The 25,716-nt window shown below is 51.9% G+C and overlaps 2 protein-coding genes across 4 annotated transcripts in view; both read left to right on the forward strand.

Annotated features, from left to right (window-relative positions):
- The first annotated feature begins 145 nt into the window (after positions 1 to 145).
- LOC135977338 (rho GTPase-activating protein gacV-like) overlaps positions 146 to 25,716 on the forward strand; it is a 954,030-nt gene continuing 928,459 nt past the window's right edge. For both annotated transcript variants that reach the window (XM_065577753.1, XM_065577754.1), the window contains exon 1: positions 146 to 8,044. In XM_065577753.1, coding sequence (XP_065433825.1) covers positions 7,981 to 8,044 — 64 coding nt within the window. In that variant the 5' untranslated portion in view covers positions 146 to 7,980. The remainder of the gene's footprint in view (positions 8,045 to 25,716) is intronic.
- On the forward strand, positions 13,826 to 18,956 carry LOC135977337 (zinc finger protein 2-like). Of its 2 annotated transcripts, none has more exons than XM_065577749.1 (4): positions 13,826 to 14,346; positions 15,250 to 15,376; positions 17,381 to 17,494; positions 17,834 to 18,956. In XM_065577749.1, exons 1-4 carry the CDS (start codon positions 14,323 to 14,325, stop codon positions 18,157 to 18,159), a joined length of 591 nt encoding a protein of 196 aa, XP_065433821.1. In that variant the 5' UTR covers positions 13,826 to 14,322; the 3' UTR covers positions 18,160 to 18,956. The 2 variants fall into 2 exon arrangements, with proteins under 2 accessions (XP_065433821.1, XP_065433822.1); XM_065577750.1 differs by having other exon boundaries at positions 17,837 to 18,956.

Genomic DNA, 25,716 nt, shown 5'->3' on the forward strand with positions numbered 1-25,716 from the left:
TAAAGATTAATTATATGATAATCTAAATTAGATTGGAAAACTGAAAGTTACAGCTTTTCTTGGTGTTAGTAATAGAGGAGATTTGATGATTTAACTAAACTGATGACTTGATTCCAGTACAATATCATTAACCTCAGTGCAGTGATAGAAACAATCAGCCACCAGTGGGAGCCAAAGGGCAAGTGTAGAGAGACCAGAATGAAAAAAGTCTTGGTATTACTTTTTTCCCCCCTCATTCTTGTGTCTAACTTGTCCATTGGCTCCCCCTGGTGGCTGACTGATTCTGTCACTACACTGAGGTTAATGATATTGTACTGGAATCAAGTCATCAATTTAGTTAAATCTTCAAAAAATGCTTCACGTCCACGGCCATTCAAGAGCAGTTTAAAGTTCTCATGACAAGCTGGATCTGGATGTATTAAAGTGTCTGTCCTTCTGTCCGCTCTGTCCATCAGGAATAATTAAGATGATGAAAAATAACCAAGTGTAATAATATTTACTAAGGCTGTCAAGTGATTAAAAAGGTAATCATGATTAATTTTGCACTGTTAATAATAGAATACCATTTATTTCACTATTTTTTATGTTTTCTACATTTTCAATTATATTGATTTCAATTACAACACAGAACACAAACTGTATAGTGCTCTTTATATTTATTTTTATTACAAATATTTGCACTGTAAAAAAACAAAGAAATAGTATATTTCAGTTCACCTAATACAGTAATTCCTCACTTACAGTTGTCCGGGTTAACGTTATGTTGCTGATTTACCAGAGAACATGCTCATTTAAAGTTGCGCAATGCTTCCTTATAACATTGTTTGGCAGCCGCCTGCTTTGTCCACTGCTTGCAGAAAGAGCAGCCCCTTGGAGCTAGTGATGGGGGCTTGGAACCAGGGTGGGCCGGCAGCCCCCCCAAGTTCCCTGTGCCACAGCCACGCAGCAGGCTATCAGTTGCCAGCAGTTCAGCTGTCCCTGACCCCACTGCTGTGTGCTGCTCCTGCCCTCTGCCTTGGAGCCGGTCCTGGGAGCCTCCTGCTTGCTATGCAGTGGAGGGGTGGGGGGGAGGAAGAGGAGTGCTAGTGTCAGGGTGTCCCCCTCCTCCCCCCTGCTCCTTTACCCCATCTCCACAGACCAATGGGGGGCATGACAAGGCAGCAGCTGCTGTCTCAACTTACTGATCTACTTAAAAAGGCAATGTACTTAGTGTGGGGTCAGTGTACTTAAGAGGGCAATGTGCATCTCTCTCTCTCTCTCTACCATGCTGACTCCCTTACCTCCATTCATGCTACCTCAGAGTGTGAGGCTACATTAACAACATGTTAACCCTTGAGGGCTCAGCCGAGTGCTAGTTCATCATTTAGCACTAAGGCAGTCCCTGGGAAATATCCCACCCTCTGACTTCACCATCAAAATCACCATTGCTCTGTACAGTATTAAAATTGTTTAAAACTTATACTGTATGTATAAGTGTACATATATATATATATATATATACACACACACACGCACACACATAATATATCTCTCATATATATATACACACACACACACACACGTTACATATATATGTGTATATAAAATGTTACATTAAGTGAATCCAATTTCCCCATAAGAATTAATATAAATGGGGGAGGGGTTATGTCTGTCTGGCAAAAAAAAAATTTCCCTGGAACCTAACCCCTCCCCCATTTACATTAATTCTTATGGGGAAATTGGATTCACTTAATGTAACATTTTTCAAGAACATAACTACAATGTTAAGTGAGTTACTGTACAAGTACTGTAGTGCAATCTCAATCATGAAAGTTGAACTTACAAATGTAGAATTACATAAAAAAATAGCTGCATTCAAAATTAAAACAATATAAAACTTTAGAGCCTACAAGTCCACTCAGTCCTTTCTTGTTCAGACAAATCAAGTTTGCTTACGTTTGCAGGAGATAATGCTGCCTGCTTCTTGTTCACAATGTCACCAGAAAGTGAGACAAGGCATTCACATGGCACTGTTGCAGCCGGTGTCACAAGATATTTACATGCCAGATGCGCTAAAGATTTGTATGTCCCTTCATGCTTCATCCACCATTCCAGAGGACATGAATCCATGCTGATGACAGGTTCTGCTCATCAACAATCCAAAGCAGTGCAGATAGAAGCATGTTCATTTTCATCATCTGAGTCAGATGTCACCAGCAGAAGGTTGATTTTTTTTTTTGGTGGTTCATGTTCTGTAGTTTCCACTTCAGAGTGTTGCTCTTTTAAGACATCTGAAAGCATGCTCCACACCTCATCCCTCAGATTTTGGAAGGCACTTCAGATTCTTAAACATTAGGTTGAGTGCTGAAGCTATCTTTGTCTGAGCGTTTGGCTGAACAAGAAGTAGGGCTGAGTGGACTTGTAGGCCCCAAAGTTTTGCATTGTTTTGTTTTTGAGTGCAGTTACATAACAAACAAACAATCTACATTTGTAAGTTGCATTTTCACACTCAAGAGATTGCACTGCAGTACTTGTATGTGGTGAACTGAATAATACTGTTTCTTTTATCATTTTTACAGTGCAAATATTTGTAATAACATAAAATGAGCACTGTACACTTTGTAGTGTGTTGTAATGGAAAGCAATATATTTGAAAATGTAGAAAAACATCCACAATATTTAATAAATTTCAATTGGTATTCTGTTTAGCAGTGCAATTAAAACTGATTAATCACAATTAATTTTAATCACAATAATTTTGTTAATCATGTGAGTTAACTGCAATTAATTGAAAGTCCTAATATTTACCTAATAAGAAAATACCTTCATTTTTTGAGATTAATAATTTCAAGCAAATAAAATATTAAACAAATAGAAAATAGTTTGCTCAGTCTGTGACATTCCAGAACCTCTGTGACTTCTGCAGCAGCAGGTGCGGCTGCGCCTGGGGGCTGCCTGAGCAGCTTGGGTGGCCCCCGAGCCAGCTGCACTGGCCCTTGCCAGGGCAGTATCAGGCAACCATGGCCCTCCCCGCCCGAGCAGCAGCAGGAGTTTGGGTGTGGGAGAGGGCTCCATGGAGTCAGGTAGGGAGCCTGCCAGCTCCTGCTCTGGGGAGGAGGGGTGGCAGCCCATGGGCGCCACAGCCATTCCCTCCCCCCCCCCCAAGCACCCAAAAGTTAGTCAGGGGTGTATAGTACAAGTTATGGACAGGTCACAAGCCATGAATTTTTACTGCACATGACCTGTCCGTGACTTTTACTAAAACAGCCGTGACTAAAACGTAGCCTTAGTCACAGTCCAGTGTCCAATGTCAGGGTGACCCAGTCTGGAGCTGGGGACCTCAGTCTTGCGACTCAAACTTCCCCTGATTAAGTGAGCCCACCCCTCCAAGCTCGGCTCACGTAGCCATTAGCATGGACAGGCCCACTCAGCAAAGTTACATGAATGCTTTCCCTACCATTCCTGGGGAGGAATTCCAAAGTTGGAGAGAAGGCTTTGGATTCTTCGACCATGGGATGGTGTTCCAAGGAGGAGTGCTAGGCAGAGACGGGCTCCACCTAACGAAGAGAGGGAAGAACATCTTCGCAAGCAGGCTGGCTAACCTAGTGAGGAGGGCTTTAAACTAGGTTCACCGGGGGAAGGAGACCAAAGCCCTGAGGTAAGTGTGGAAATGGGATACCGGGAGGAAGCACGAGCAGGAGAGTGCATGAGGGGAGGACTCCTGTCTCAGACTGAGAAAGTGGGACAATCAGTGAGTTATCTTAAGTGCCTATACACAAATGCAAGAAGCCTGGGAAACAAGCAGGGAGAACTGGAAGTCCTGGCACAGTCAAGGAATTATTATGTGATTGGAATAACAGTGACCAGGTGGGATAATTCACATGACTGGAGTACTGTCATGGATGGATATAAACTGTTCAGGAAGGACAGGCAGGGCAGAAAAGGTGGAGGAGTTGCATTGTATGTAAGAGAGGAGTATGACTGCTCAGAGCTCTGGTATGAAACTGCAGAAAAACCTGAGTTTCTCTGGATTAAGTTTAGAAGTGTGAGAAACAAGGGTGATGTTGTGGTGGGAGTCTGCTATAGACCACCAGACCAGGGGGATGAGGTGGACGAGGCTTTCTTCCGGCAACTAGCAGAAGTTACTAGATCGCAGGCCCTGATTCTCATGGGAGACTTTAATCACCCTGATACCTGCTGGGAGAGCAATACAGCGGTGCACAGACAATCCAGGAAGTTTTTGGAAAGTGTAGGGGACAATTTCTTGGTGCAAGTGCTGGAGGAACCAACTAGGGGCAGAGCTCTTCTAGACCTGCTGCTCACAAACCGGGAAGAATTAGTAGGGGAAGCAAAAGTGGATGGAAACCTGGGAGGCAGTGACTATGAGATGGTCAAGTTCAGGATCCTGACACAAGGAAGGAAGGAGCAGCAGAATACGGACCCTGGACTTCAGAAAAGCAGACTTTGACTCCCTCAGGGAACTGATGGGCAGGTTCCCCTGAGAGAATAACATGAGTGGGAAAGGAATCCAGGAGAGCTGGCTGTATTTTAAAGAATCCTTATTGCGGTTGCAGGAAAAAATCATCCCGATATGTAGAAAGAATAGTAAATATGGCAGGCAACCAGATTGGCTTAACAGTGAAATCCTTGCTGACCTTAAACGCAAAAAAGAAGCTTACAAGAAGTGGAAGATTGGACAGATGACCAGGGAGGAGTATAAAAATATTAGGCATGCAGGAGTGAAATCAGGAAGGCCAAATCACACTTGGAGTTGCAGCTAGCAAGAGATGTTAAGAGTAACAAGAAGGGTTTCTTCAGGTGTGTTAGCAACAAGAAGGAAGTCAAGGAAAGCGTGGGCCCCTTACTGAATGAGGGAGGCAACCTAGTGACTGAGGATGTGGAAAAAGCTAGTGTACTCAATGATTTTTTTGCCTCTGTTTTCACAAACAAGGTCAGCTCCCAGACTGCTGCACTGGGCATCACAGTATGGGGAGAAGGTGACCAGCCTTCTGTGGAGAAAGAAGTGGTTCGGGACTATTTAGAAAAACTGGACGAGCACAAGTCCATGGGGCCGGATGCGCTGCGTCCGAGGGTGCTAAAGAAGTTGGCGGATGTGATTGCAGAGCCATTGGCCATTATCTTTGAAAACTCATGGCAATCGGGGGAGGTCCTGGATGACTGGAAAAAGGCTAATGTAGTGCCCATCTTTAAAAAAGGGAAGGAGGAGGATCCGGGGAACTACAGGCCAGTCAGCCTCACCTCAGTCCCTGGAAAAATCATGGAGCAGATCCTCAAGGAAGCAATTTTGAAGCACCTAGAGGAGAGGAAAGTGATCAGGAACAGTCAGTATGGATTCACCAAGGGCAAGTCATGCCTGACTAACCTAATTGCCTTCTATGATGAGATAACTGACTCTGTGGATGAGGGGAAAGCAGTGGATGTGTTATTCCTCGATTTTTAGCAAAGCTTTTGATACGGTCTCCCACAGTATTCTTGCCAGCAAGTTAAAGAAGTATGGGCTGGATGAATGGACTATAAGGTGGATAGAAAGCTGGCTAGATCGTCAGGCTCAACGGGTAGTGATCAATGGCTCCATGTCTAGTTGGCAGCTGGTTTCAAGTGGAGTGCCCCAGGGGTCGGTTTTGTTCAATATCTTCATTAATGATCTGGAGGATGGCATGGACTGCACTCTCAGCAAGTTTGCAGATGACACTAAACTGGGAGCAGTGGTAGATATGCTGGAGGGTAGGGATAGGATACAGAGGGACCTAGACACAGTAGAGGATTGGGCCAAAAGAAACCTGAGGAGGTTCAACAAGGACAAGTGCAGAGTCCTGCACTTAGGACGGAAGAATCTCATGTACTGCTACAGACTAGGGACCGAATGGCTAGAAAGCAGTTCTGCAGAAAAGGACCTAGGGGTTACAGTGGACGAGAAGCTGGATATGAGTCAACCGTGTGCCCTTGTTGCCAAGAAGGCTAATGGCATTTTGGGCTGTATAAGTAGGGGCACTGCCAGCAGATTGAGGGACGTGATCGTTCCCCTCTATTCGACATTGGTAAGGCCTCATCTGGAGTACTGTGTCCAGTTTTGGGCCCCACACTACATAAAGGATGTGGAAAAATTGGAAAGAGTCCAGTGGAGGGCAACAAAAATGATTAGGGGGCTGGAGCACATGACTTATGAGGAGAGGCTGAGGGAACTGGGATTGTTTAGTCTGCGGAAGAGAAGAATGGGGGCGGATTTGATAGCTGCTTTCAACTACCTGAAAGGGGGTTCCAAAGAGGATGAATCTAGACTGTTCTCAGTCATACCTGATGACAGAACAAGGAGTAATGGTCTCACGTTGTAGTTGGAGGTTTAGGTTGGATATTAGGAAAAACTTTTTCACTAGGAGGGTGGTGAAGCACTGGAATGGGTTACCTAGGGAGGTGGTGGAATCTCCTTTCTTAGAGGCTTTTAAGGTCAGGCTTGACAAAGCCCTGGCTAGGATGATTTAGTTGGGGATTGGTCCTGCTTTGAGCAGGGGGTTGGACTAGATGACCTCCTGAGGTCCCTTCCAACCCTGATATTCTATGATTCCTGAACAGATACAGAACCCCCCACTCATAGCCCTCAGCCCCGGCTTCGCATGTCTTATACTGCTCAGGAAACCACCCCAAACAGGGTAAACTCATTAAATCTGTTAGGCCATCAAATGGTAACGAACATGCCCCAGTCTTCATTAATCTGAGTAGAAATAGACTTCTGTCAAATCACACCGGTTTAATGAACCCATTCAAACAAGTTTATTAACTAGAGAACAATAGCCATTAAGTGATCATAAGTAAACACTTATAGAAGTGTTACCAAGCTAAATAGGATTTGAAAGACAAAGGTATCTCTCACCCCCAAACTTTCAGCAGTCCATCCAGTTAGGACCAATCCTCCCAGTTCAATGATGGTTCTGTGTCTTTCAAACAATCTTGCTACCGGACCTACCCCCTGGCTATCCAGGAGTCCATCAAATGGACTTCTTCGAGCTTGCCCTGGGGCTGAGAGGTCTGTGGGAGGGGCAGTGTGGGGATTTCTCTGCCTTTGGGTGCTTACATGGGAGGGGGAAACATTACATCTTCTCTCCCTATCCCTTCACACCCCTGTCCTTCCTCTTCCCTCCTCCCCAGCAAGAGTCACCCTCTGCCCTTGTCTCTCTGACGCAGAGATCCCCACGGACCAGTCAGAGAAGAAGGACCTTGCCCCTGAGGAAAAGGCAGAGGAGGATGAAGATGGGGCCACAGAAGGAGAGGAAGAGGAGGAAGACCTAGAGACAGAGGAGGAGGAGAAGCAGGAAGAGGAAGTCCTGACCACAGAAAAAGAGGAGGAGGTGGAGGACCTAGCCATAAAAGAGGGGGAGGACATGACCACAGAGGAGGAGGAAGACCTGGACACAGTGGAGAAGGAGGAGGAGGAGAACGTGTCTGCAGAAGAGGAGGAGAACGTGTCTGCAGAAGAGGAAGAAGAGGAGGAGGAGAATTTGTCAGCAGCAGAGGAGGAGGAGGAGCTCTCCATAGACGAGGAGGAGGAAGAAGAAGGTAAAGGAAGAGGAAGAGAAGGACGTGGCCCTGGTGGAGGAACATCTGATCATGGAGCAAAAGGAAGAAGAGAAGGATCTGGCCATGGAGCAGGAAGAGGAGCACCTGCCTAAGGAGCAAGAGGAGAAGGCCAAGGCCACAGAGGAGGACAAGGAGGACCTGGACCAGGAGGAGGAGAAGGAAGAGGACCCAGTAATGGAGGACGACGAGGATGTGGCCATGCAGGAGAAAGAAGAGAAGGAAGAGGAGGTACTGGCTATGGAGGAAAAGGAAGTGGAAGAGGATTAGGACTTGGCCACGGAGAAGGAGCAGGAGGAAGAGGACTTGGCCACAGAGGAGGAGGAGGAGGAGGATGTGGCCATACAGGGGGAAGAAGAAGAGGCAGAAGAGGAGGTAGAGGTCCTGGCTATAGACTAGGAGGACCCAGGAATGGAGGAGGAGGAGGATGTGCTGATGCAGGGGGAAGAAGAAGAGCCATTTCCAGGGTGTTCTGGTGAGGTCATTTTCCTTCTCGAATCCAGGGTGTCTCTGCTCCCAGAATCTCAGCCAGGGAGGCCACCCTGCAGAATATGGCCCCGCAGTTTGGCGATGGGCTGCAGGAGTCACCACGTAGGTGTGCAGCAGCCGTAGCGCCTGCACTGACCATGGACCAAAACCTGCAGCCCTGACAGCCCAGGATACCCCCACGGATGGCAACGGGAGGGTAGCCTGGGTAACTAGCTGCTGGGCCAGGGCATATAGAGAGAGGACTCAGAGATGCAGCAAACCAATGGCCAGAGAAGTGAAGGAAGAGAGAAGATGGGTGGGTTAGACACACAAAGTCCTGCATCTTGGTAGGGGTTAGACTAGATGAACCTTGCCAGGGGTGGTGACTTATGTGGGCCCGTGGTGCCCGGGCTCCAGCAAATTCAGGGTCCGGGGGCTCTGGCTTCACCAATGTTCAGAGCAGGGTTTCTCAACCAGTCCTGCCTGCCACCCCCATGTGCCTCCCCCTCGCGTCTCTTCCTGCCCCCTGCAGCTCCGCCCTGCGCTCCCTGGCCGGCTGCTGCCACTGCAGGGTACAAGGGAGTGGCGCTGGGGGCAGGCTGAGGCGGCTGACGCGCCTACGGAGGGAGGAGGCACATAGAATCATAGAATATCAGGGTTGGAAGGGACCTCAAGAGGTCATCTAGTCCAACCCCCTGCTCAGAGCAGGACCGATTCCCAACTAAATCATCCCAGCCAGGGCTCTGTCAAGCCAGGCCTTAAAAACCTCCAAGGAAGGAGACTCCACCACCTCCCTAGGTAACGCATTCCAGTGCTTCACCACCCTCCTAGTGAAATAGTTTTTCCTGATATCCAACCTGGACCTCCCCCACTGCAACTTGAGACCATTGCTCCTTGTTCTGTCATCTGCCACCACTGAGAACAGCCGAGCTCCATCCTCTTTGGAACCCCTCTTCAGGTAGCTGAAGGCTGCTATCAAATCCCCCCTCATTCTTCTCTTCTGGAGACTAAACAATCCCAGTTCCCTCAGCCTCTCCTCATAAGTCATGTGCTCCAGACCCCTAATCATTTTTGTTGCTCTCCGCTGGACTCTTTCCAATTTTTCCACATCCTTCTTGTAGTGTGGGGCCCAAAACTGGACACAGTATTCTAGATGAGGCCTCACCAATGTCGAATAAAGGGGAACGATCACGTTCCTCGATCTGCTGCCCCTACTTATACAGCCCAAAATGCCATTAGCCTTCTTGGCAACAAGAGCACACTGTTGACTCGTATCCAGCTTCTCGTCCACTGTGACCCCTAGGTCCTTTTCTGCAGAACTGCTACCTAGCCATTCGGTCCCTAATCTGTAGCAGTGCATGGGATTCTTCCATCCTAAGTGCAGGACTCTGCACTTGTCCTTGTTGAACCTCATCAGGTTTTTTTTGGCCCAGTCCTCTAATTTGTCTAGGTCCCTCTGTATCCGATCCCTACCCTCTAGTGTATCTACCAGATACACATGGCAGCCTTCCCCAGCCACTCCCCTGGCAGGTGACTCAGAGTGGAATCCGAGGGAGCCGGGGGCTTATCCTGGCAGGACCTCCTGCGCAGCAGCGTGGCGGGGCTTGGGTGAGTGTCTTGTCCCTGGGGGGATCCTCCCCTATGGCCCCCCACCCCAGCCCCAGGGCAGGCCGCCTGCTGCACCCCAAACTCCTCATCCCTGGCCCAGCTCCACACCCTGCACCCCCTCCCGCACCCCAACGCCCTGCCCCAGCCCAGAGCCTGCACCCAGCACCCAAACCCCCTCCCGTGCCCCCTCCTGCACCCCAACCCTCTGTCCCAGCCCAGAGCCTGCACCCAGCACCCAAACCCCCTCTCACACCCAGCCCCCAAACCCCCTCCCGTACTCCTTCTTGCACCCCAACCCCCTGTCCCAGTCTAGAGCCTGCACCCAGAACCCAAACTCCATCCCAGAGCCTGCACCCCAACCCTAACCCCCTGCCCCAGCCCAGAGCCTGCACCCAGCACCCAAACTCCCTCCTGCACCCCAACCCCCAGTCCCAGCCCAGAGCCTGCACCCAGCACTCAACCCCTGTCACACCCAGCCCCCAAACCCCATCCCGTACTCCCTCCTGCACCCCAACCCTCTGTCTCAGTCCAGAGCCTGCACCCAAACTCCGTCCCAAAGCCCGCACCCCAAACCCCCTCCTGCACCCAAACGCCCTCCCTGAACCTTGCAGTCCCTTCTAACCCGATGGGTCTATAATTCTTTGATTCTAGCATCTGTCACCTAAAAAGCAGGGCTGGTGCATATGGATTTCCTCCGCATCCTCTGCACTGAAGACAGAAGTTTCTCCGCAATGGCCTGGTCTTCCTGGAGTGCTCCTTTAGCGCCTCGATCGCCTAGTGGCTTTGCTGACTGTTTGGCAGACTTCCTGCATCCCATGTACTTAACCAGTACTTTGCTGTTAGTTGTTGTGCCTTAGCTAGTTGCTCTTCACGTTCTTTTTTGGCCTTATTATTCTTTGCATTTGACTTGCCAGAGTTTATGCATCTTTGTATTTTCCTCACTAGGATTTGACTTCCAAAGTGCCTCTTTTACTCGGCTGTTTAGCCCTGGGGGCATTTTTTTTATCCTCGCACTGGTTTGTTTTTTATTTGCGGGATACATGTAGTGGGAGCCTCTAGCATGGTGTTTTTAAATTGTCTCCGTGCGCTTTGCTGGCATTTCCCTGGCGTGTTGCTTTTAATTTCCATTTAACGAGCCCCCTCACGTCTGTGCAGTTCCCCTTTCTGAGTTGAATGCTCCTGCGGTGGGTTTCTTTGGCTGTTCCCCCTCCAGGGCTGTGCCATGTAATTCCATCAGGACTGCGATTCCTGAGAGTAACTACTCCAGCGTGGAGGCTGCGCGGTGAGAGCTCACACCGTGCACTGTCCTAAGCAGAGAACGTCTCCAAGGGCCGGCGCTGCGGTACCGCTCCTCGCCAACGCCGCCCGGCTCCGCTGCATGTGCCCCGTCAGCCAGCAGGGGTTTGTTCTCGATTGTCACAAACGGGGGATAAAAGGACTCTCCTGATCTGTGTGAGGGGGACCGTTACCGGCATTCAGCCAGTATTCACAGAGGCGCTGGGCGTCATCTGGCCCCTCGGCAGCTCGGGGCATAGGGCAGAAAGTGAAGTCACAGCCTGCGCTGATTCAATGTACTGCCCACACGTTGCTCCCCTCCCTGACATGGCCTGTTCCCTTTCCCCTCCCTCACCTGCCCCCCACAACGGGGCCTGTTTGCAACAGCAGCAGGTGTGGGGACAGGGTCAGGAGCAACATTGACCCACGTATGTCACAGGGTCGGATAACCTCAGATAAAAGCACATGGCCCCATTACTCTCTGGGAGGGGCCGGCAGGGATAGGACAGTGGCAGCGGGGGGGGGGCACAGGGTCTCCTTCACTCAGCTCAGGGCACTGTGCGGTTAACAGGACACTTGTTTTCCTTGGCGACAGCGTCATCTAGCCGTTCCTCCGTGACGCTCCCCAGTGCAGCAGGGCTCTACCCCTGCACCAATGAACTACGCCAGGCCGCGCTGCAGGGACGGCGCGAGGAGAGGTGGCCGGGCAGCTTCCCCTCAGCAATCAGCCCCACGGCCATTGAGATGCTCTTTTAAAGTCACTTTCCCAGTCAGGAAGCTGCAGAGGGGCTGGAGTGTGAGACAGAGCAGCCCACCTGCCCCCACAGGCCAGCCCATGCCATGCCGGCAGCTCAGTGCAGGGCACATTCCTGGTCACCGAGCTCAACGCCCATGGGCTCACCTGGATGGCGTGTCCCTCTGCCTAGGACGGCAGATCAGCCCCTTAGGATCTGTGCGTGATCCTGGGGGCAGGAGGACAAGGCCGCTGTCTCTGAGCAAGACCCAGCAGCACCAGGGGTCAGTGCCGGATGTGCAATGGGCACAAACACGCCTGACACAGGCTCACTTGTGCAGCAATCCCTCTGCACTGCTCCTCCCTGGTCCAGCCAGCCCCAGACGAGCCTGTCCCAGAGACACGGGCTGTCCCGTCACCCCAGTGCCCCGTGACCCCAGCCGGATCTGGAGCGTCTCCTCTCTCAGAGGACAGCCCGGCAGAGCTGGGTCACAGCTGTGGCCTATGGAGGGTCCCTGGTTTTGAACACGTAACATCAGACAAGGGCCTTCCCGAACTGTCTGGGCGATGCTGCTCCACACGCTCCCCAGGACATTAGGAACCAGGCGGTTGTAGGGTTTAAACGCTCCTCACCGGACGTGTCCGCAGCCGGAAGCTGGCAATGGGGGGCAGGGGCGATGCAGGGAGAGGCTGGCAATGGGGGGAAGGGGGGCTGGCAATGGGGGCAGGGGGGGTTCAGAGAGAGGATGGCAATAGGGGACGGGGGGATGCAGGGAGAGGCTGACAATGGGGGGCAGGGGATGCAGGGAGAGGCTGGCAATGGGGAGGCAGGGAGAGGATGGCAATGGGGGGGCAGGGCGGCAGGGAGAGGCTGGCAAGGGAGGCGGGGGGGTGCAGCCAGAGGCTGGCAATGGAGGAGCAGGGGGGGCAGGGAGAAGATGGCAATGTGGGGCGGTGGTGCAGGGGGCTGTGGGTCACGCCTCTTCCCCCGCTCCCCCCAACTGGCCGGAGATCTGGGCCCGGCCCCGCTGCCCGGGACGCTCCATCTCCCGGCGATCCTGGGGCAGGCGCTGGCTGAAGCCTGGCCGGACGCACAAGAAGGGGCCGGGCTCGGTAGCGGTGGGGGGGAAGTGGGGCGGACAGCCCCAGAGATCAGACACGGGGTAACCCCTGGGGCCGGGGGGAGACCCCGGGGAAAGTGACTCCGCACAAGGGCACCTGGGAGCGGCCCCGGCACAGCTGGGAGCCGGGGGGGTCCCCTGTGGGGTGGTGTCGGGGAGGGGGGAGCCGGAGTTGGGGTGGGGGGAGGTCAGTGGGGCGGGGGGGTGTTGAACTGTCTGTGCAGCTGGGAGATGTGGGGGGGAGGGGTCCCCCCGTGGGGCAGGGAATGGGGGAGCCGGAGTTGCGGGGGGAGGGGGGGGTCTGAGAGCCACTGTGTTCACCGGAACGGTGAACATGTGTCTCTCCAGCCCCTGCTCTGCCCCTTCCCCGCTCTGGGCTGGGCCAGGGGTGGGGGTGCGGGAGCGGGGAGGGGCGTAGACCCTGGGAGGGAGTTTGGGTGCGGGAGGGGGGAGGGGTGTAGGCTCTGGGAGGGAGTGTGAGTGCGGGAGAGGGGAGGGGTGCAGGCTCTGGGAGGGAGTTTGGGTGAGGGGGCGGGCGTACAGGCTCTGGGAGGAAATGGGAGTGTGGGAGGGGGTGTGGGGTGCCAGCTCTGGGATGGAGTGTGGGTGCTGAGTGCAGGCTCTGGGATGGGGCAGGGGTGAGGGTGCAGGAGAAGTGAGGGGTGCAGGCCCTGGGAGGGAGTTTGGGGGTGGGAAGAGGTGTGGGGAGAGTGGGTAGGGTGCAGGCTCTGGGAGCGGGTGGGGGAGCAGCATTTACCTGGGGCACCCCCCTCTGGCAGCAGCTCCTAGGTGGGGTAGGCCAGGGGTTCTCCGCTCACTGCTGCTCACCCACCCCACCCAAGGGCCACAGCACAGGGACAGGTCTTTTTAAATCACCCGGGGGCAGCAGGTGGGACCGGGGCCTGTGGGGGGGGGGGGGAGTGCACGGGGGCAGCAGGTGGGGCCGGGGGACATGCAGGGAGGGGGGAGTACATTGGGGCAGCGGCAGGCGTGCCCAGGGGGGAGACCTGGCCCCGAACATTTGTGGAGCCGGGCCCCAGGCCAGGAATATTCCTGGTGCCCAGGCACCACGAGCCCCTACAACTCGCCGCCCGTACCTCCTCATCCCGCCCCCCACCTGCCGGGTCCCTCCTCGCCGCCCTCTCCCTGCCTCTCCGCGCCCCCCTCACCCCACTGTCCTATGGGGGAGGGGGCATAGGAGAGACCCTGGGGAGCAGCAGGAGGGGGCGAGTGGGGGGCGGAGTCTCGGGCTGCAGAGACGGGGCAGGGAGCTAGTCCCCTCTTCCCCCCGCCCAGGGAAGCTTCATGCCCCGCCCACACTTTCCCTGTCTGTAGAAATTCCCTCCAGTTCATCCCCTTTTCTCTCCTTGTCACGTATCGCCCAGCGTGGCAGAATCTCGGGGTCTGTCTGCAGGGAAAGAACCTGGGGAATCGTGATGGGAACGTACCTAAAGCCTGTTCTCCCACCTCCACAACTGCCCTTCTCGCCCTGCCAGGCTGCAGAACGACGCCCACGCTTCGCTCCAGCCCTTGGCACAGGGCAGAGAAATGGCTGCAGCGGAGCCAGTTCAGGTAGGGGTTCTTGGGGGGTGGCTGGTGGGTTGCTGCAGGAGGGAGGGGGCAGCAATACACAGGGGGTGGGAAGGTTTGGGTCTGGTTTGGAGGTGGGAGCGGGGCAGGAAATTCCCAGGGTGGAGAAAGGGAGGAGGCCAGGGGGTGGCAAACCTGCTGGGACTTGTTTAATAAGTGCCCTGGATTCTAGGATCAGAGCCATGTGGTTCGGAGGGGAAATGCCCTAATTTGTGGGAGAGGAAACAACCCACCTAGGTGAGGTTAGGAAACACTGACCAGGCTCCCAGTGCTGGAGCCTGACCCGACTGACCAACGGCAGCTGCGAAATATGAAAGGGGCAGCGTAGGGGCCCTGCCCTTCCCTTCATATCCAGCTCCTCGCAATGAGGAGGGTGTTGGTATCTACCAGGGAATTGTCCCTGGACCCTGCCAGGGCTCCATCTCCTGTATCAGCCCCTGGCTAGTAGGTGTGTGATGGATCTGCTGGGAGAGACCAGGGGCTCTCTCTTCGTCCCCTCACCTAGGTGTTTCCTGGATGCTCTGGTACCAGATAGATTCATGGAGGGCAGGTCCATCGATGGCTATTAGCCGGGATGGGCAGGGATGGTGTCCCTGGTCTCTGTTTGCCAGAAACTGGGAATAGGCGACGAGTGAATCACTTGATGATTCCCTGTTCTGTTCATTCCCTCTGAGGCGTCTGGCACTGGCCACTGTCGGCAGACAGGATACTGGGCTAGATGGACCTTTGGTCTGACTCAGGCTGGCTGTTCTTATGAGTGGTTTGGGGGTTGGCCTCTGACTGCGAGCCCCTCAGAGCTTCCATTTGATTGGCTCCTTTCCCCCATGAATAGTGGAGTTGTGGCTGGGGCAGCAGGCACTGAGTGGGGGGCACCTGTTGTTTCAGGGGCCGGTGAGCTTCCAGGAGGTGGCTGTGTATTTCACCGCGGGGCAGGGGGCTCTGCTGGACCCCACTCAGAGAGCCCTCTACACAGACGTCATGCAGCAGAACTATGAGAACGTGACCTCGCTGGGTAAGAGTTCCTGTCCCCTCGGTTCTTAGGAGGGGAAATGCAGAGTTAAGGCTTATGGCATTCCCACAATGCAACCTCTACTCTGCCCTGTTTCAGCAACACCCCAACAAGCCAGTGACACACACCCTAGCGCTCTGCCCTCCCCTGCTACAGGATGCTCTGGGAACAGCGCACAGGGGCAGCACAGCACAAAGTCTGACATCTTCTCTTTGCTAGGGCAAAACTTGGATTTAGGTCCAATGTGACAAACAGAAACTTCTGACCCCTGGCTGGCACTCACACACTGATCCCACTCCACACAAACCAGCTCGGACCTGCAAAGTGAGATCACCCCTTTCCCCTCGCCCCGAGGTTTCCTCCTGAGTCACAGACTTCGCTTAGCTCTCACTGAGCCCTGAGGATCACTAGCACATATGTCACCAGGATGCTGACAATCTCGGTGACAAGACCTCACCCCTGTGCACCTTCACGGACCCAGCCTCCAGCCCTTAGCACGGGCATGAGGCAGACTAGGCCCCCAAGTTTTACATGCAGCTCTCTTCATATCACAGTCACATCTCTGCCAAGCTGCTCCCAGTCATCCACAGCTGACACACATGCAGGAAAATGCTGGTATTCCGATCCGTGGAACACAACACAAATGGTGGCATGTTCTTCTCAGTGGTTCTTCATAGCTGTATGTCTACCCTAGAGCTTTTCCCAGCATAGCTGTGTTGGTCAGTGCTGTGATTTTTCACACCCCCATCACACAGAGCTAGGCTAGCAAAAATTTAAGTGCAGACTGGGCAAGAAAGTGGGTTTTTTAGTTCAGAGAACTTTAAACTATTAATCTTAACACAAACATTTTGGTATAAAAGGGCAAAGCTTCCAAGAGGAACTTCTGCCGAATGCAAGAAAAATGCACCACACACATAGTGTGAAAGCTATCGGAGCTCGGGCTCAGGCTTCAGTTCATGGGTGTCGTTCAGGTTCAGTGGCCGCAGCCCATCCCCTTGAGCAAACCTTTCCCTGGGCCAGCAGATTGCTGGCAACCCTCGCGCACTTCATAGGGACATAGTCTGGCAGCACGTGTGCATTTCCAGGTCAGCGACTGCTCAGTTTGGCTTGTGCTGCTCTGAGATTCCAGATTCCGCAGCTATTGGCTTTCAGAGCTGGTTTCCTGCAGAAGACAGGGGTGTCCTGTATTAACAGATCAACGCCAAGTGACTGTGATCAGTCCAGGGACAATTAGAACCGGTTTCAGCCCCAGCTGTATGCAAAAAACATTTCAAGACCAAGATGATTTTGTCAAAAGCTGCCTAGGGTGGTGGGCTGAATCTCAGGAACATCTTTAACCAGTCACCTCATACTGGGACCAGTAACCCGTCCATGAATGACCATAGAAACCAGCATATTTCAAGGCCATCTGAATGCACCTGTGGAATTTAGGGTAGTTAGAATAGTTGGTTTTTATGCAGAAAATGATGCTTCTGTGGACTAGCTATTGTCTCTGCGGGAGGTGGATGACCTACCCCGACAGCAGAACCTTTCCATTGCTGAATATCTACACTGACCCACTACAGCACTCCAGTCATGGTGTCTCAAGTGTAGACATGTCCTGAGATACGACATTCGGTGACACCCCCCGTCCCTCCTATTCCTCACTGCGCTGAATCCCACCAGCCCGTGCTCACCGGTCCCAGCTCTCCTACAACTCCCCCATTCTCTCGGGGTTTCTCTCTGGGATGAAGAAGCAGGTCCAGGGTAACTTCCCCTCTGGCTGGGGCCTTAACTTCCTGGAACGTGGAGTTCCTGTCTCTGTGTTTTAGGACCCCGTTTGCTGAGCAGTGTCTGGCTGTGTGTGTTCCCAGCAGAGATGGGGAGAGTTAAATCCCTCATACGCAGAGTCTCCTGCACCTGGGGAGCTGCCCCCAGCCTTTCCCTGCTGTAAAATGGGCTGGGGTTAAAGTAATAGAAACGTCCCATGAATTCCCTGATCTCCCTTGTTTTCTTTCCCCTGAGCAGGGTGTCCAGTTTCCAAACCTGATGTGAACTCCCAGCTGGAACGAGGGGAGGAGCCGTGGGTCCCGGATCTCCAGGGCTGTGAGGAAGGAGAGATCCCCAGAGCTGCCTGCGCAGGTGAGGGATCATTAAACCAACTCAAAGCTCTCAGTGCCCGAAGGAAACAGCTGGGAGTCCCTAAAAGCCTTGTGAGCTCTCGGGGTTCAGGAGTATCCCCAGGAGGCCGTGTATCCTCAGGGCAGCTGTCGCTCATGGCTTCCTGCGCATCCTGACTGACACCTGGCAGAGCTCCCTCCCCGAGGGGATGTGGAGGCAGAATTGTTCCCCTCCTCTCTCCCCTGTGGGGAAGAGTTGTGGAGAATCCAACTACTAGGTTTCTTTTCTGTCTCTCCAGCTCTAATTTTGGTTGTTTTCCCCTTTCCATCCCTGTCTCTGAGGTTTCTCTCTCTGTCCCAGCAGGTGCTGGGATGGTGAGTGAGGAGAAGAAGCAGAATCCTCAGCTGGAAAATTCTGAGAAGTGGCACCACATGGGGGATTATCGCACGGCTCCAGAGGGAATGTGTCCCGGCATCGTGTGCAGGGCAAAGCCTGTGAGAGTCAGCACAGGCCAGAGAGGGAGCAGAGAAACCAGCCAGCGGAGAAAGTGGGTAACTCCATTAATTGTCAGGGAACTCACCAGGACCTCCTGGAAACCACAGCCCAGCCGAGAATACCCACAGGAGAGAGAGAAAATACATGCACTGAGTGTGGAAAACATTTCACTAACCACTCAGGCCTTTTAAAACATCAGAGAATCCACACAGGAGAGAGAGCCCATGAATGCAGTGAGTGCGAGAAAACCTTCACTCTGAGCTCTACCCTTAGTAACCATCAGAGGATCCACACAGGGGAGAAACCCTACGAATGCTGTGAGTGCGGGAAAAGCTTCACTGTCAGCTCAGACCTTATTGGACATCAGAATATCCACAAGGGAAAGATACCTCATCAGTGCTTTGAGTGTGGAAAAATGTTCACACAGAGTTCAGCTCTTATTACACATCAGAGGATCCACACTGGAGTGAGACCCTATGAGTGCCATGAATGCGGGGAAAAATTCACTGTCAAGAAAGCCCTCAATACACATCAGAGGATCCACACGGGAGAGCACCCCTATGAGTGCTGTGAGTGTGAGAAACTGTTCAGGCAGAAATCAACCCTAATTACACATCAGGCAAAGCATACAGGAGAGAGACCCTATCAGTGCTGTGAGTGCGGGAAAGGCTTCAGTGTGAGCTCAGACCTCATTGTACATCAGAGAATTCACATGGGAGAGAGACCTTATAGATGCTGTGAGTGCGGGAAAAGTTTCACTCAGGGCCCACTCCTTACAAGATATCAGGGTGTTCACAGGACAGCGACGCAGTGTAGAAACGTTGTGTAGGGCAGAGAAAAGACTTTTTTTAAAAACACATTTGCTAATTCCCACATAGTGACCTTGTGGTTTGTTTGCACAATTTGTGTCCCTCTGTTCTCTCAACTGCTTCGTGTGTTGCCCACTTGTGCCTTTTACAGGTCGCCCTTCTCTGGGGTGAGTCCCGTGCTCCTTTCTCCTGTGAGTCATTGGAGTGTGTGTCCTTCCAGCAAGGAGTTTCCATCAGCCCCAGGTGGGGGAAATAGGGGTGACCACAAGTCGCCTCACTGAGTGAAAATGGACATGGGGTTTGTCTTCTGCTCTAGGATTTCCCTGGGCGTCGGCGCGCTGGAGGTAGCTATCCTGATGTAAACACACTGCTCTGTTTGCAGTGCTGACATAGCCCGGGCACAGGGGTTGGGGTTAGCCGGCATCTTCCCCTTTGGCCTGTCCTAATGGACACCCATTTTCCTGGTCTGGACAATCCCTGAGCGTCACGTTTATACTGTCACCCCAGTAGCAGAGCGATTGTTAGTCACCAAGTCCCCACTTTGCTGACAAAATGTCTCCTTCCCAGTTGTGCTCACACTGGTCCAGGTGGTGCTGGGCAGCAGGTATTTTTCTTTTTTACCATTTTCCTTATTTCAAATACATTTCCATGTAACAAGGAGGAGCAGGAGTGGGACAGATGGATCATTTCAGCCTCTGCGAGGCCGGAAGGCAATGGGGCGAGTCGGAGGGATTCCCTCCTTCCCCATCACCGTCACTGTATCTGCTGACTCCAGCAGCGCTGGCCTGTGTCTGAGGCACAGTGGAGTTTATCCACCTGTATTTTGTCGTCCCCCCCACGCAGCAGAGAGTCTCCGCACTTAGGATCAATTTGATCCTGTATCCAACTCATTAGAGCTGGAGATGAGTGTCCCAGGCCTGGGTGGGGAATTCCAATGGTGCAGGCGGGTGCTCCGGCCGGGAGAGAGGCCTCTTCCCAGCTGTCTCTCCCTGCAGCAGCACCTAGGCTTGGGCGGGGAGGCGACCCCCTGCCCCCCGTATCAGCTGCAGGGCCGGGCCCACAGGATAGGCGCCTCTCCCCGGCAAGGCCAGGGCTGGGGTCAGGCCTGGGCAAGGGCAGCTCAGGCTCAGCTGGGTTGGCGCAGGTTGGAGGCCGGGATAGATTGGGGCTCAGGGAAGGGTGCCCCTCCCCTGGCCAAGGCAGCCCCCTGGGTGGGTTGTCTGAGGGCCCAGGCAGCGCTAAGGAGGCTGCTGGGTGGCTGCGCAGCTGTGCAGCTTCCAGGGAACTCGGGCTACTTGTCCTGTACTGTAAGTGTAAGTGCTGTTATTTGGAGCAAGAAAAATCTGTTGTTGTTTTTTCACATCTATTGGAAGTTGAAAACTTGGTTTACAAGCCCGGCCTTAATCACGGAGACGCTCCTGACACCCACACACTCCTCCTTGCGTCTGCTTTGTACAGTTAGACTTGAAGCTCCTTCCCCTAGGAGCTGCCTCTCACAATGTGTGTGTCTAATACGACACCGAGCGCAATAGAGCCTCAGTCTTGGGTGCAGCCTCTCAGGGCCGTCCTTACCCATACGCAAAGTGTGCAGCTGTGTGGGGCACCAGCTCTTCCCCAGCCCCCGCCCCTCCTCCGCCCCCACTCCCTTGAGGACTCCAGAAGTGGTCAGGCCTGCCCTCACCCATAAGTAGAGCGACCCGGCCTCCTGCCTGCTCCGCTCCCCGACTCCCAGCCGCATCTGAGCTACATCCTGTCAAACTAAGCTAATATCAAAGTATGTGACCAAACAGCCTTCACCAGGAGAGAAAACCCACAATTCAGGAGGGGCAATAAAACACTTGCACATTCAAGAATTGAAATCTCAGAAAATCTTTTAAGACTCAAAATCCGAAATAAATTTACCCATTTTCTTATGAAGTAGCTAAACCTGCTTCACTATTCATCTTATTATTTGGCTGTATTAGTTACAAAAGTTTTAACATCACTATACTAAAAGAAAGAGAGAGGAGGAGGAAAAAAAATAACCCAAACGACACATCTACAAATGATCTGAACTAGCCTAGAAAAAGCCCAGAAGCAATTTTCTCAATAGCTGGAACCAGGGCTATAAGATTGGACAGGTCACTCTGTGCTTTGAGGTTCAGTGGGAATTCCCTGCCCCTCCCCTAGGTCAGGGGTCGGCAACCTTTCAGGAGTGGTGTGCCGAGTCTTCATTTATTTTAACATTTTTAGAAGGTCTCTTTCTATAAGTTTATAATATATAACTAAACTATTGTTGTATGTAAAGTAAATAAGGTTTTTAAAATGTTTAAGATGCTTCATTTAAAATTAAAATAAAACGCAGAGCCCCTCGGACCGGTGGCCAGGACCCGGGCAGTGTGAGTGCCACTGAAAATCAGCTCTTTTGGCCCAGTCCTTCTTGAGCGTGGGACGGGGCTTGGACACCAGCTTAAAGCCACATCTGCCCAGGGCAGCACAGCACAGTGTGCAACGCAGGGGTCGCATTTCAGTTATTGTCACTATGTGCAACTTAACCCTGAGGTTCTCAGCCCTGGGAACGAGACTGTGGAATTCCCCAGCCCATGGGAAAGATCATGAGTGTAAAATATCCCCCAGGGTCGTTACATCCCTGAGGGACCATCTGTCTCTGGGTGCTGGGGATAGAATCAGGACCTTTCACTGCCAGGCCTCTGCTTACGACCAGAACCAGGTTAGCCGTGATCAAGTATAAACAGTGACTGACAATGAGCCTTAGCCCACCTACTGTTGTTAATGGGCAAGGCGGTAAGGCCTAAATGTACAACAATGGCCTCATTTTGGGTACCTCCTGTGACGGGATGGATCACAGAAACCCCCTTGGGAGCTGCCACCTGATGTGCAAAGACTACCTCTGCTCCTGTTTTCCCTGCCAGCTCAGGACTCCAGCACCCTGTCTTGCTGAGCCAGACACTCCTGTCTGCTCCAACACAGACTCAGGGTCTGAATCACTTGTCTCAAAGTGGCAAGTTTACCTGAAAACAGCTCACAGTAGTGTGCTTGTCTTTAGCACTCAGATGCCCAACTCCCAATGGGGTCTAAACCCAAATAAATCCGTTTTACCCTGCATAAAGCTTAGGGTTAGGGTTAGGGTTAGGGTTAGGGTTAGGGTTAGGCTTATGCAGGGCAAACTCAGAAATTGTTCACCCTCTATAACACTGATAGAGAGATATGCACAGCTGTTTGCTCCCCCAGGTATTAATACATACTCTGAGTAAATTACTAAATAAAAAGTGATTTTATTAAATACAGACAGTAGGATTTAAGTGGTTCCAAGTAGTAACAGACAGAACAAAGTAAGTCACTAAGCAAAATAAAATAAAATGCGCAAATCTATGTCTAATCAAACTGAATACAGATAATCTCACCCTCAGAGATGCTTCAGTAAGTTTTTTCTCAGGCTGGACACCTTCCAGGCCTGGGCACAATTCTTTCCCCTGGTACAGCTCTTGTTGCAGCTCAGGTGATAGCTAGGGGATTCTTCATGATGGCTCCTCTCCCGCTATGTTCTGTTCCACCCCTTTATATATCTTTTGAATAAGGCGGGAACCCTTTGTCCCTCTGGGTTTCCACCCCCACTCCCTGGAAAAGCAGCAGGTTGAAGATGGATTCCAGTTCAGGTGACATGATCACATGTCACTGCAAGACTTCATTGCCCACTTGCCAGCACACACATATAGAGGAAGACTAACAGGAAAACACAGCCACCTGCAGACAATGGTCCTTGTTAATGGGAGTCATCAAGATTCCAAACCATCATTAATGGCCCACACTTTACATAATTACAATAGGCCCTCAGAGTTCTATTTCATATTTCTGGTTTTAGATACAAGAGTGGTACATTTCTACAAATAGGATGATCACCACTCCGTAGATTATGAGCTTTGTAATGATACCTTACAAGAGACCTTTTGCACGAAGCATATCCCAGTTGCATTATATTCACTTATTATCAAATCTTTATAAAACTATCCCAGTTACACTATATTCACTTATTAGCATGTTTTTATAAAACCATATAGACTGCACGTCACACCTCCGTTTATCTCTTTGAACTACAGGGCTGCAGGGACCTTGTTCCAACTGCATCTGGAGTCCGTGGGCAGTGCAGGGGTCCAGCCCCTCAGAGAACCAGCCCCTACGCACTTCAAGGCAGAATCCCGGGTTTGGACCCTACATCAAGAGACATTCTTGAAGTCTGGACCCAGCCCACCACTGTGCTCTGGCTCCCATGCTGGCTAGCGCAGGCCAAAGGGGCTGTAGGGAAGGTGTAAAGCCCTCCCCCACCCTGGGAAATTCCTCCAAGAGAGGTGCCCCTTGTGCCTCCCCCCAGCAGCTGCAGGCCCAAGGAGTGTTCCGGGGGGGGGGGGGTATGGACAGGCTGGAGGAGGAGGGGATGGAGCAGGGGTAGAGGGGAGTGGCCAGGATGAAGCTACACCTCAGTCTTATAGCCTGGCAAAGCCCCATTCTCCATGGACCAATGAGTCCCTGGTCTCTCTGCTGGGACTCACAAACAGGGAGAAAATCGGAGCAGGCCTTGCTGGGTGTGGTTGTGTGTGACAGGGTCACCTACCTCACTAGGGCCCAGGCCGAGATCCCAGCACATTCCACGCCAGCCCCTGACCTGCCATCAGATGGACTTTCAGCCTCTGTCCCTGTGGTTGGGGGGAGGCATTGGGTCATTGCCCTGGGGGCGCTGCTGGGCGAGGGAGGCGATTTACCTGCTCACACACTCAATGGACTAGCTTTACTTTAGTTATTATCTTTGAAAAGTCATGGAAGATGGGAAAGATTCCAGAAGTCTGGAAAAGGGCAAATGTAGTTCCCATCTATGAAAAGGGAAATAAGGACAAGCCAGGCAATTACAGACCAGCCAGCTTAACTTCTGTACCAGGAGAGAGAATGGAGCAAATAATTAAGGAATCCATCTGAAAACATCGCGAAGATAATAAGGTGATAAGCAATAGCCAGCATGGATTTATCAAGGACAAATCGTGTCAAACCAACCCCTGGTAGCTTTCTTTGACTGGGTAACAAACCTTGTGGATGGGGGGAAGCGGTAGATATGCTATATCTAGACGTTAGTAAGGCTTTTGATACAGTCTCACATGACCTTCTCATTAACCAACTAGGGAAATACAACCTAGATGGAGCTACTATAAGGTGGGTGCATAACTGGTTGGAAAACTGTTCCCAGAGAGTAGTTATCAGTGGTTCACAGTCAGGCCGGAAGGGCATCACGAGTGGGGTCCTGCAGGGATCAGTTCTGGGTCCGGTTCTGTTCAATATCTTCATCAATGATTTAGATCGTGGCATAGAGAATACCGTTACAAAGTTGGCAGATGATACCAAGCTGGAAGGGGTTGCAAGTGCTTTGGAGGATAGGATGAACATTCAAAATGATCTGGACAAACTGGAGAAATGGTCTGAGGTAAATAGGATGAAATTTAATAAGGACAAATGCAAAGTACTCCACTTAGGAAGGAACAATCAGTTGCACTCATACAGAATGGGAAATGACTGCCTAGGAAGGAGTACTGCGGAAAAGGATCCAAGGGTCATAGTGGACCACAAGCTAAATAAGAGTCAACAATGTAACCTGTTGCAAAAAAGCCAACATCAGTCTGGGATGTATTAGTAGGAGTGTTGAAATCAAGACACGAGAAGTAATTCTTCCACTCTACTCCACGCTGATTAGGCCTCCACTGGATTATCGTGTACAGTTTTGGGCACCACATTTCTGGAAAGATGCGGACAAATTGGCGAAAGTCCAGAGAAGAGCAACAAAAATGATGAAAGGTCTAGAAAACATGACCTATGAGGGAAGATTGAAAGAACTGGGTTTGTTTAGTCTGGAGAAGAGCAGACTGAGAGGGGACATGAGAACAGTTTTCAAGTACCTAAAACATTGTTACAAGGAGGAGGGAGGAAAATTTTTCTCCTTAACCTCTGAGGTAGCACAAGAAGCAATGGGCTTAAATTGCAGCAAGGGAGGTTTAGGTTGGACATTAGGAAAAACTTCCTAACTGTCAGGGTGGTTAAGCACTGGAATAAATTGCCTAGGGAGGTTGTGGAATCTCCATCATTGGAGATTTTTAAGAGCACGTTAGACAAACACCTGTCAGAGATGATCTATATAGTACTTAGTCTTGCCTTGAGTGCAGGTGACTGGACTCGATGACCTCCCTTCCAGTCCTATGATTCCATGATTGGATGATCCAAAGGTCTCTTCTTGCCTTAACGTCTCCAAATCTCTGCAAAGCTGAGTGTGGCACATTGAGCAGCCGCTGATGTTTCCATGTGTCGCCTGCTTGATCCCAGAACTAACACTGAATGATTGGGGGTGGGGGTGTGACACAGCGGGAGCAGCTCAAACATGCAAAGGGGCTGGCCAGGGCAGTGACATCACAATAGCCTTTGCAGGACCTCAGCTGATTAGTCACAGGAGGTTGGGAGGCGGTGACCTGACAGAGAGTCTATGACAACGGGCAGGTAAAAGAGGCTGCAGGGTGGGGGCAATGGCTTTGCTGCAGGGAGTCTCTTCCTCAAGGTCTCCCCTCGAGGACTGAGAGAGAATTCTGGGTCATGTCCGTGAGCGCGAGGAGGAGCCTCGCTGGAGTTTTCCCCTTTCCCACTGCTAATTTAGCGAGAAGACAGACGTCCCTGTGGGGCAGGTAAGAGCCCCAGAGAGGTTTGGTACCTAGGCAGCCTGACCCACCTGGTGCTGGCCAAATTCAAGGCATGGAAAACACTAGGTTAAGGTGCGAGAATTTCCCCCGCACACCTTAGGCCATTGTCCCTCAGAATTACTGGGGACATTGGGGTTCGTCATTTTTGGTTTCTCTTTTCCCTGCTTCCCTCCCTCCACTGCTCTCTAGCCATCGTTGCGTTGTGGGAAGCCTC

The sequence above is a fragment of the Chrysemys picta genome, chromosome 24 (assembly GCF_011386835.1).
Source record: "Chrysemys picta bellii isolate R12L10 chromosome 24, ASM1138683v2, whole genome shotgun sequence".
Classification (NCBI taxonomy): Eukaryota; Metazoa; Chordata; order Testudines; family Emydidae; genus Chrysemys; species Chrysemys picta.

Coding starts and splice junctions, on each gene's coding strand:
- LOC135977337 (XM_065577749.1), top strand. CDS start 14,323: ATGGCTGCAGCGGAGCCAGTTCAG. Junction 15,377..17,380: donor TGAGAACGTGACCTCGCTGG/GTAAGAGTTCCT, acceptor TCCCCTGAGCAG/GGTGTCCAGTTTCCAAACCT. Junction 17,495..17,833: donor CCCCAGAGCTGCCTGCGCAG/GTGAGGGATCAT, acceptor TCTCTGTCCCAG/CAGGTGCTGGGATGGTGAGT.